General features: G+C 35.6%; 1 protein-coding gene across 1 annotated transcript in view; it reads left to right on the top strand.

Annotated features, from left to right (window-relative positions):
- LOC128661312 (uncharacterized) overlaps positions 1–6,525 on the top strand; it is a 178,010-nt gene extending 171,485 nt beyond the window's left edge. The window contains exons 19-20 of the mRNA XM_053715583.1: positions 262–357; positions 5,032–6,525. Coding sequence (XP_053571558.1) covers positions 262–357; positions 5,032–6,125 — 1,190 coding nt within the window. The 3' untranslated portion in view covers positions 6,126–6,525. The remainder of the gene's footprint in view (positions 1–261; positions 358–5,031) is intronic.
- Positions 6,526–12,311: the final 5,786 nt, after the last annotated feature.

Raw genomic sequence — 12,311 nt, 5'->3', positions numbered from 1 at the left:
GGACTCCATACTGTGTTTAGCAACTAGCAATAGTGCCTTGAGTTACCTCTAGTCATAAACGGGAATTTTAGAGGCCTTGCAAAATGAGAACTTTAAAGGTAAGACAGATGTCTCTTGAGGGCAGTGTGTGGCTTATCTATGTCTTGTATAGATCTGAAACTTACCATATTTTGTAACTTTTTAACTCTCTAACTTTTCATTATTGCTGTATATAATCCATACTACACTCAAATTTATGTAATTATCTGTTATAATGACCAGATCACCATGATGAAAATCAGGTCACAATGTCTATTAAAGATATGCAAGATGAAGTGGATGTTTATCAGGTGGAATCTCATTCAGACTCCTGTACAGGTGAGTGATACACAGAACAGCATGCTTATCTGATTGAAATATGTTTATATACAATTGATATTTATAGTATTGCAATAGGCTATTGGTAGTCTGGAGGTTGAGGCGAAATCATTGTTAGTTCGTCTAAATAATGTTAGAGTTTATTTTTTTTTTGTAGTTTTTGTAACATCAAATAATTGGTGGATCCCATAACCTGCTTCATCCAACAGTAAGTCCCTTATGTTCTGTTCCATTAATGTTAAAATTGGATACATCAATTTTGTTAAAAATCTTCTGAGTTCATATTATACAAAGATATTTTATTTACCATCAGCAGTAAACACAGTTGTTTGAGCTATAATGCTTTCTTGACATTTTATTAAACTTCATGGTACTTTTTATATTTTGTAAAACATGTTGCTGGTTATATTGTCATCAACCCCATATTGTCATAAAATTATTATACAGGTATCACAGCAGGTACTATAGTATTAGTTTTCATGCCCTGCCTGGCTCGTGGTAATGTCCAACAGGAACTCGCTCCTCCTCTATAGCTTTCCCAACACATTTGAATATTGATAATCATGTTTAACAATGTTTAAAATCTTTTTTTTTTCTTCACTTATGGGCCACAACAATGTGATTAAATGCCTCAAAGGGGGAAAGAGAAGAGAGAAGGAACATTTTATTTCTTTTTTTTTTTTTTTTTGTTATGTGTGCCGTGTGATTTCTGAGTATTACTAAAATAAACAATATGATAAGAAAGAGTAGGGGAGAAAGAGAAAAAGAAAGAAAAAAGAGGAATTGAGGTGAAGCTTTATGTTTGGTCAATATCATGACAAGATCTAGTATATGTTTTGCCTGTTTTTGTAATATTAATGAGATGTTGTTTTTTTTGTTTTTTATTTTCTTGATATGTTTTTGTGTTTGATTAGTGTTTTCACCAACATTTTCTTGTATGTCTTCAACTCCTCAATAAATAAAAATATATATATATATATATATATATATACATACACAGTATATTGTCATGAACCCTATATTGTAATAAAACTAGTATACAGGTATCACAGCATCATGGCAGGTTCTGTAGTATTAGTTTTCATGACCTGCCTTGCTTGTGGTAATGTAAAAACAGGAACAGTACTTTGTATATCTGATGATTGGCCAATCTTCTTGCTTCTATGTTCTGCCCCTGGTCATTCCTGCTCTGAGACTCCTGATGGCCATTAATGCAAGTATTTTTGTTGCTTATTATTTTCTTTATCATGGTGACTATTATTGCATGTGTTGACCACTGTATCCTGAAAGTCTGTACTTCCTGTGTTCTTGTTGCCTATTACTGTTAGTGTTCCCACTGGTCATCATTGCTTCCTGTGAATTCTGCTGACAACTGTTGCCTTTGTTCTTTATGGTTACTTCTGTATGTGTATTCTTTTAGCCACTTTTGCCTGTGCTGTTGTAGACTACTACTGCCTGGGTACCAGCTGATTGCTGGACTTTTCTGCTGGATATCTGCAGATGTCTTTCTGCTGCCTTACTGCGAGCTGTATGAGTCCTAATGACTTGTGTTAGCCTTTTCTTGACATCATACATCAATTAATTCACTTAATACAACAGACAATTACATTTAAGCAATATCATTGAGATTTCTTTAGTCAGACAAAAATAAAATTGTGTTATAATAGTATTATTTAATAGAAAATATGTATAGCTGTTTTTTAAATATATTATACAATAAGTAATGCACTTAGATATATTTACCATTGTCAACTTAATTAAATAAGATTTCATATCTATAACAAAAAATGTATTCAAAAAATGTATTCAACCATACTAATAGAATGACATAATTTATATTTTCATACTTCTACACAAATTTTATAAGAATTTGATAATTAATAAAAATTTAATATATTTCAGTTGAACATATTTTATTTTGCAATTAAAAACTTTAAACTTAATGAAAATGTTCCTTACCCAAAAAATACTATTTTTTTATTAGAAATATAATCATACCAACAATAAACCTGTATCTGTTTCTTTAAGCTTTTTTTTTGTTTTTTTTTAATGTCATTCACTGTGTGAGGTCAACAACTATGTAATTCATGACATGTAATATATTTCAGAACAGTTTACATTTATGAAGTTGCTGATGCCATAAATGATATAAAAAAGGGACTGTTTAGAATGTATTATTGTTATTACACTATTACACGCTAGTCATTCCCTCTATAAATAATAGAGGACACACACTTGGGCCCCACTTTTCATTTTACAACTAAAGAGGGAAACAAAAGGTAGAAATAAGAATATACATGAATACAAATACTATGGAGTGGCTTATATCCTCCTTCAGTAAACAATAAAGCAGCCTTTCTAATGAAAGCTAAGAGGAAAGTATAAAACCTAGACTGTTTATGAGAATTAGGGCCACTGTAGAACCAATACAGTATATTTTAACTAGTATATATTAACCCTTTGAGTGCTAAGCTGAATTTAATTGTTTTTTTTTTTTTTTTTACTATTTTTAGAAAAATTGATTTCACCCCCGGGGCCTGAGATACAGGCTTCTAAGCAGCATGCCCCCTTTCCCTATCTTGTCCATTGTAGTTTTTAAATAAAATTACGCGGTCATCACGTCATTGCGCGTGACGTCACCGCACGTAACGGGAAGCCCCGGCGATGCCTGTCACTATACAGGCCCGATCGCCGGGGTGGGAGTCTATGGGAGCCCCTAGATTGCTTTTAAGGTAGGTGAGTGCTAGCGACGGCTCTGAGCCGTCGTTATCACTCAAGGGGTTAAGAAATAAACTGTTGTCACCAAGTTTTACATGCATCCAACAAAAGTTGGGACTACAAGGGAAATATTAAATATAACTAAAGGGAGCATGGAGCTTAAGGCCCCAATTTATCAAAGGTCTTGCAGACCTGATCCGACAGTGCGGATCAGGTCTGCAAGACCTCGCGAAATGCGGAAAGCAATACGCTCTCCGCATTTAACATTGCAACAGCAGCTCACAAGAGCTGCTGGTGCAACGCTACCCCCTGCTGTCAATCACCTCCCTGTCCGCCAGCTCAGAGCAGGCGGACAGGGTTATGGAGCAGCGGTCTTTAGACCGCTGCTTCATAAGTTGTGTTTCTGGCGAGTCTGAAGACTCGCCAGAAACACGGCCCTTCAAGCTCCGTACGGAGCTTGATAAATGGGCCTGTATAGGTCTAACTGGGAGGATCAATGTAAAATACCCACCCTTATTTTGTGGAACTCTCTGCCTCACTCTACAAGACTCTCCTCTAATTTTGAAAGTTTCAAGCACTCTTTAAAGACTCTACTGTTCAGGAAGGCAGACAATGTACGCTAACATTTTCCAACGTCAGTTCCTTTGTTATCCCCTTGTAGATCACCTTTATGAGAGCGGATTTACAACAGTGTAACTCTTGACAGGGCCCTCTACCCAGTTGTTTCCTTATAAATGTTACCTTGTATATTATACCTTTGTTTACAATGCTGCAGAATATTTAGACTATTCCTTTAAAGGGACATTAAACCCAAAATATTTATTTCAATATTCAGATACAGAATACAATTTTAAAAAAGTTTTCAATTTACTTCTATTATCAAATTTGCTTCGTTCTCCTGTTATTCTTTGTTGAATGGATACCTAGGTAGGTAGTGTGCACATGCCTGAAGCACTACATGACAGGAAATAGTGCTGCCATCTAGTGCTCCTGCTAATGTATAACATTGCTGCAAAACTGCTGTCATATAATACTGTAAACAGAGGCACACTCATGAGCTTACATCCCGGCTTTTCAACAAAGGATAACAAGAAAACAAAGAAAATTTGATAACAGAAGTAAATTGAAAAGTTGTTTAAAATTTTATGTTCTATCAGAATCATGAATGAACATTTTTGGGTTTGATGTCACTTTTAGATAACTAATGTAAGTCTTCCCCATAGTATATATAACATAACTAAGAAAGTAGTACACGCCTTTTTAAGATCTAACTGCTTAAAGAGCTGAATATGGGCTTAAAAAATAAGTCGTAAGGCACACCACTAAAGGTGTTTTTACATAAGATTATCTGCTGCAAGCTTTCAGCACATAACATAGTAACTGACTATTGTGACAAATTTTCATTATATTGAAATTCAAGGGAGATATTAATTTAAACTGTCAGCTCTCTAGAGAATTCTGGAGTATAGTGCTGACTCTGGTTCTTCATGTTACACTTATTTATTACCATAGGACTAATAGATTATTGCAGTTTCCAACTGTTCAACTGGGGATACATAGTTTTCCCTATATGATAAATAAGGAACATTTTATAGTATGTAGAAGTCACAATTATTAGTTGCTAGATAGGTTAGGTCCCATTGCAATCAATTGGTGAACAGAAAAATATAGCTATAAGTGCTGGTGGGTAGTAGACCTCAGCTCATTAACAGCAGTAATTATTTGTACTTCGATTGTAGAAATATAACAACCCTTTTTTTTTTTTATTAAAGTTTATTTATATCACCTGTGCTGAAAAACTGACCTGTATGTGGGTCCTTAGGATTATAGTTACAAAAATCCTGGCAAAATTTAAATTTTGCAAGTAAGAGTACATAATCATATCTTCTTTCAGAGTAAAATGTTAATATATCTTAAATATATAATAGAAAAAAAAATTGTCTCACTATGTTTCAGAGAACTCATTTAAAACAGATGAAAATAACAGGGTTGCTATTGAAGAATCAAACCCAACACTCTCTCTGATTGAAAATACAACAGAAGATAATTTCAGTTTTGCTACTCAGCAACATCAAGAAAATCTCTCTGATAAATACTCATCTGAAGAATCATGTGAGATAAGAAATTTCACATCTATTTCAAGATCTTTCAAAAGTGAGGAAGATTCCTACTGTCTAGATGAGTATGTTTTCAACAACTGTTACAATGCACCATCTACTTCTAGGACTGTTAACATGAAAGATCCAGCAAATTGCGCAGTGCAGGTTAGCAGCCTAGAGCATGATACATATCAGGACTCAAAGTCTATAGACAAACCATACCTCTGCCAACTTGTTAAACACACTGGTACACATTCAAAAAAGAACAAACATGTTTGCATGCAATGTGGAAAAGACTTCTCTCATTTATCCAGTTGGGTAAGGCACAATAGAATTCACACTGGTGAGAAGCCGTATGTTTGCCAGCAGTGTGGAAAAGGCTTCTCTCAAAAATCAGATTTGGTAATACATCACAGAACTCATACAGGAGAGAAGCCTTATGCTTGCCAGAAATGTGGGAAAAGCTTCTCACATAGTTCCAGTCTGGTTGCTCACCATCGAACACACACACGAGAGAGACCATTTATTTGCCAGCATTGTGGTAAAGGCTTCTTCAGAAGTTCTAATTTGCATGAACACCAAACAATCCATACAGGAAAGAATGTATATGTTTGCCAGAAATGTGGTAAAGGCTTTTCTCGGAGGTCAAATTTGGTTGTACACCACAGAACCCATACAGGAGTGAAGCCATTTGTTTGTCAGGTATGTAATAAAGGCTTCTGTCAAATGTCAAATTTGATTTCACACAATAGAACCCATACAGGAGAGAAGCCATATGTTTGTCAAAAATGTGGTAAGGGCTTCTCAAGGCGCTTTACTTTGAATGAGCACTATAGGACACACATTGGAGAAAATCCATATGTTTGCCAGAAATGTGGGAAAGGTTTTTCTAACAGCGCTAGTTTGGTTGCACATCACAAAACCCATAAATCGGAGAAGTCTTGTTTGTGACAATTCTTAAAAATGCTTTATTCATTTATTTATATTGGCCAGCTTGTACAAAAAGCAAAAAATACATTACTTTTTGTTTATGTATAAACTTAATATTGGAGAGATCAAATATTTGTAAAAAAAATTGTAATTATTGAACACTAAGAGAATATTGTATGAGTGAATCATCTGGTTTACCAAAACTATTTGAATTGATTCTCTAATAGTTCTTTTTCTACAATATTTTACTCATGCAGAATAGAAACTACACTGGATTTGAAAAGTCTATTCTACTTTATGGACAGCTTTTGTTGATTTAAGTTCGGAAGACAAATTATATCAAAGTTATTTAACCTATTAATAAAATATTGTAACCTTGTAATTTGTTCAGATATAACCAATAAATGCCGTCTTACATCAACTGAAGTCATACAGTGGGAAACCTTAAATAATATTGTGTCCTGTAGAATTTCCTGGAAAGTTAATTGGTGGAATGCTTAAAAGATCTACAGAATTTTACTGTTAAAAAGTAAAGAATAGGGGAATTTTCTAAAGGAAAACCAAGGAATTCATATATCATGGTGTTTAATGTAGGCTATCATAAAATAGGAGTAGCACGCCACTAATGGGATACACAGAGATTAAAACTTTTGTATTAATGACTGAACAAGGTGAAACTCATTTGTGAGTCTACCAAGAGACCTAGCAGCAATCTATTCCTATTTGAATTGATTGATAGTTTGAGGGTAATGGATTTTAGACACTTATCAAGTTACTGCATTGGGTAGTTTGGCATCTAACCCCTGCTCTGTGTTGGGGTTGTATTTCTTTATTAACTACATTGAAAAAACCTGCTTCCAAAATAAATTATTTAAATGCAATTAAACTGTAATGTTGTTAGCAAAATTTGCAGCTTGGGGCACACCCTTAAGAAACTTCTAATTTTCTCTGCTGATTAAATTAGGACTAGAAATAAACACCATTTGTCCAAATTTTACTGAGCCAGACAAACATTACAAAAATCATTACAATCACATCCAAATTGTAATGATAAATAAAGGCATATGAAGAGTTCCAAACATTCAGATGGAGCTTTTCTGGATGTGAATGCCAAATTAAACTGCTACAGCATGTCTGGAGTCACTGGAAGAAACCATGGAGCTTCTAGACTTATCATCTGATGAGTGAACCAGGACCGCCTTGGCAGTAAAAAATGACTGCTATAAAGGTTGTTGTTCCCTACTGAATTTTGTGGAGTAACCTTTGAATTAGAGGTATTTAGGAAACACATAGATTAGATAAAAATCCCAAGCCTTCAGAGTACATTTACTCCCATTGACAGAGAGGAAAAACAGTTGACATTGTGAGGCAGCTGAGCACCCCTATTTGAAGAAAAATTAATTGAAGAGATAAACATTCAATCTTTGTTCCATGAAATGATTACAACTGAAATAATCTGTTTTGCAGTCCTGAACTCCATGTAGTTGCCATCAGATGCAACAGATTCTTTTGTGCCTAAGAGAAAATTGTAGCTATTTCCCAAATTACCAGCTGACTGTGTACTTCTCCTTTTAGCTTAACATAGGAAATTGCTGTCTTGTTGTCTTTTGAGATTTTCATCACATTTTCCCTGCAGTTGAGACTGAAAAGGGCAGAATCTTGTAAATTGCACTCATTTTCATAACATTGGATGGTAGGACTGTTGACAGATGATCCATAACATTGTGCTGTCCGATGTTGTAAATCGGTTACCCAGCCCAGACTCCTTTAATCTATCTTTACAATGAACTACTCTAGATTCGAGAGTGGCAGACCCTTGGACAGATTTCACGGGTTCAACCATTATTGCAGCAGATGTATTAGATACTGATTTTTTTTTTCTAGATAGCCCTCAATCCATTCTCTACCTTTGCAGAAAGTGATTCTGAAACGGATACATGTGTCATCTTGCCCACTGGACCTACCAACCTTTACCACATTCTTGCTGACATTGTGATTGACTGCTGTCAACCTGCTGTGGAAAATTGGAGGGAAATAATTTTTTCCCTGGTATTGTAAACAGCTCTTAGAAACACCATACACTGGGTTGGTACAAACTGTCTCTTCTCTGTATGTATTATTCAACCATGTGATCTGAAAACAGACCAGGCCAAATTTCTGTGGATGCATGTTTGCTTAAAATTGGGAGCAGAAGAAACAGATTTTTACCACCTAACATTTTCAGCATGAGATTTCAACTCTACATCCAACATCCAAGCTGTGGAGTCCACGGGTATTGAAAATAAATGGTTGGACAGAAACACATCTTTCATAAAGAAACTAAATCCTAAACCCAATAAAAAATGTTTTAAACATACACTTAAAATAGCATATAGGCAATAATATTAACCTGATACAACTACCTTAAGGACTTTCCTACCAAAGGCTGCTTCAGAATAATAAAAAATGGTAGACTTTAGTAAACGTATGCAAAAAAAAAAATCAAGTAGCAGCTTTGCAAATTTGATCAAGCAAGCTTTATGAATCAAAAGTGTCAACCAGGAAGCCAAAAAAAACAGCAGAAGCTTTCTGACCTTGTCTGGAACCTGAAAAAAAGAACTAATGAACAAGAGGTTTGTATAAAATGCTTTCATATCCTTGAAAACAAGAGAAATCTCAATGTATTTTTTTCCTGGTAATTTTTCTATCAAACAACTGAAAGAGCAGAAATCTGCAATTTCCAAGAACTGACAGATAGGCCATTATCCTTTAAGAACTGCACAATTCTAGGAATTCTGAAAGAATGCCAGGGAAAACCATGACCTATACACCAAGAAATAAAAGCCTTCTTTAAAAGTGAACAAACTTTAAATAAAAAAAGAGGATAATTTAGGTTTAACATTAGAAGAAGATTCCTCATCATCAAAGGAAATGTTTCCTTCTGAAGAAACAATAGGATTATCAACAGAAGTCCTAGCCTCAGGAGGCATAGCACTAGTAGAAGGTAAATTCTGGGCTGACCTTTTACTCTTACTTGAAGGCAGGAGAGCTGCCAACATTTCAGACACAGAAGACTTGATGAAATCTTTCATACCAGGAGCAAAGTCTGTAGAACTCCCTGTAAGGAACAAACAGAAGGAGCAGTACTAGCCATAAAAGCAGCATTAGGTTGGTCTGAATGCATTAACATATTTAAACAGGATTCACATAAATAAGCTGGAGGAGATACCTCAGCCTTTTTACAATAAATAAACAGCATTGGTAGGAAAGTGTTCAAAAGACCCAGCTTCTAAGGTAGATTTAGGGACAGAATCAGAAGGCTCCATTATAGCATTTAACTATAAAGCATAAACAATTATATTGCCTCAAACAAAGCTCTTGAGAAATCAAAAAACGTATCCTCTCTTAAAGTAGTCTTGTAAACTTTACTAGACCAATGTACGCTAAGCCAAATAAAAATAAAGTAGGAGACAAGTAGACTCCACACCTGAAGCATAGTTAGCGATCAGCTGAGTAGAAGGGTGTGCAAAACTATACTGATTATAAGAATATTTGGGCACCAAAACACAATGTTTGCTTATTAAAGGGCATGCACGTGCTAACCTGTGCGCATGAAAGACCTGACGTGCACAATCCCGAGGGCTTAAGTGCACTATCCCGACGCGTGGTAAAAAATTCAGACTAGACTCTGTATGCCAAAAATCCAATGCGCACAAAAATTTTAAGAGGAGTAATGGTTAATATAAAGATTCTGTTCCAAGGCTATATATCTTATAAATATATAACTATAAATGCCCAAACAAGGCTATATGGTGTCATAGAAATAAAAATATGATACTTACCAATATACATATACACTCGTTTTCTAGTAACAAAAAACCCCCAGTAGATGGCCAAATCAGTATTGGAACATTTCAGCATAGGAGTATATTGTAGATCCATAAGAGGAGGCAAAAGAGAAGTCCCTGCGACCACTATGGAAATGTGTGATAAAATTTCCCAGGAGGTATAAAAAGATCCACTAAGCCAATATACATTCCTTTGACAAACACTGTACTCTGTGGAGGAAATGGGCCTCATCATAGACTAAAAGCCCCTCTCCCTGAAGAATCATATGCACATCTTCATTCTTCACTTTTCCCCAGCGAAGGCAAAGACAAGACTAGTTTCTGATAAGATGGGAGAGGTTTTATAGAGCTCTTGGGGTTTGGGAATCTTTGCCTCCACCTAGTGGTCAGGAAAGGTAATTCCCAGTAGTAATGGATCGTGGACTCTTACCACCTGTATGAAAGAAATTAATCTGCAAGAAAAACCATAATTTCACATAGAGACGGAAAAGTTAGTGGCCCAGGACACCGTTAACGTAGCCAAGATATGATGGAACATTGCTCCCTGCTGAAAAAATTAGTTTTCGAGATAAGATTCTATTCTACAGAATATCACAAAACGTTTCACTGTTATCTGTAGGAAGAATTGTTTTCTTAAATAATATGGTGATAGCTGCATCCACTTTAGATGGAGATGAAAACAATTTTGCTTTTAATTTAGGCAAATTAATTTTTAAATACAGTTTCTCTGATGCTAATAACTGCTTATCATTAGATAGTTCTTCCAAACATAGCTGCTTAAGGGGTGGATTTAAACCATAGAAAGTAGAAGGTAAATTATCTACAACTCCAAGTGTTTCTTTAATACTTCAGTTTCACAAATATCTCCTTTAGAGTCTGAATCAGACAGGTTTGCAGAACCAGTAGATTTAGCTGAAAGTTCCTTAAACTAGTAGCTTAGTATAGAGAGCAAAGCAGCCACTGAAGAAATGACATATACATACAATGCAACATTTATTATCATGCCATACTTAATTATAACACAGGGCACAAGCAGGCTTAGCCTGATGTTTGGGCTAAGAGCTGCAAGCAAATAACAAGGAAGAGATCATATATAAATGTATACCCCATTGTATGCAATAAACAGTATACATGAGAAAAAAAGTGAAGCTTCTGATCTGTGTAAACATGTAACAGAAACACACCTTATAAGAGATACTGTAAGATATGCAGGCTTCTGACAGAGAGACAGCATGTACGCTGTAATGAATGTTTTCTTAGGTACAGTAGTGGCGCTACATGCACTGCAGGATTTATAGTGGCTAAGAAACAATACTGGCATGGAGACAAACACAGAAACACTGAGTTCTTCAGCTTTTACAGGCAGCAGAATGATGATGTCACAGACCCAAGATGGCAGCTCCCAACTGAGTATTCCCAGGGAAGACCCAATGGAATAACCACTCCGCACAAGCCTGGAAGGCACACTCATGCCGACCCAGCATTTGAACTTAGAGTAGGATGGGTCTGGGGTAACACTGTTCATTAAATACTGGTACGCGTGAGGAGTGGCCTGTTCTGCTCACCCTCTATGGGAGGAGGGTTCTCATTGGTGATTATTAGTCAGGAAGAGCCAAGATATACACTTTTTCAGAGTTGAACTACAGGTGAATGGGCACAATAAAGTATATTGGAAAGTGTTTTTTTACCACATGTAACATTTTATTGTGAATTCAATTTAGAGTTTGTCCTCATAAAGAAGTCTTTGAATTCATGTTAGTACTCGGCATACATTTTCAGTCACCTGAAATCATGTTTGAAAATGCAAATGTAGCTCATCACTCAAAGAATAGTGTCTAACATAATACTGCTTCATGCTATGTGGCTATTTCCCCAAAGCAGGGACACATACTGTAGTAAAAGTTGAGGGGAAATTGAATAGCTCCAGAGATACAGATATGTTGTCATAAGACGTGTCCCAGTGCCCAAAAAACTCAAAAAACATAAATGTTCTTCACAGGAGTGATCTGAACTTGCAGCGCTATACAAAAAAAAATGATAATAATCTGAACTACACAAACAAATAAACCTGTGTTGTATCTGCCTGAATGTAAAGGATGACAAATTGTCATCCTCTGCATTTTTGCACACACTCCATTTAATGCATGTGATATCATGATGTCATATGTAGTGAGACAGTGCTTAAGTGCAGAGGCACATCTTAATTACTAGTGATACAGAGCTCATATTTCTGTTTCTGTGCCACTTGAGACATAATATCTGTTATATGAAAGAAGAAGTTTAGCCATTTAATTAGTGTTGTATGTTCTCCTAGGATGCAGGTCATGAGAAATGATGGTTACCTTCCTCACAATTTGATTTTCCCCCAAATGATGTGTTT

Source organism: Bombina bombina, chromosome 1, assembly GCF_027579735.1.
Source record: "Bombina bombina isolate aBomBom1 chromosome 1, aBomBom1.pri, whole genome shotgun sequence".
Lineage (NCBI taxonomy): Eukaryota > Metazoa > Chordata > Amphibia > Anura > Bombinatoridae > Bombina > Bombina bombina.
Note: the sequence above shows the minus strand (reverse complement) of the source record. Positions and strands in the feature narration are given on the sequence as shown.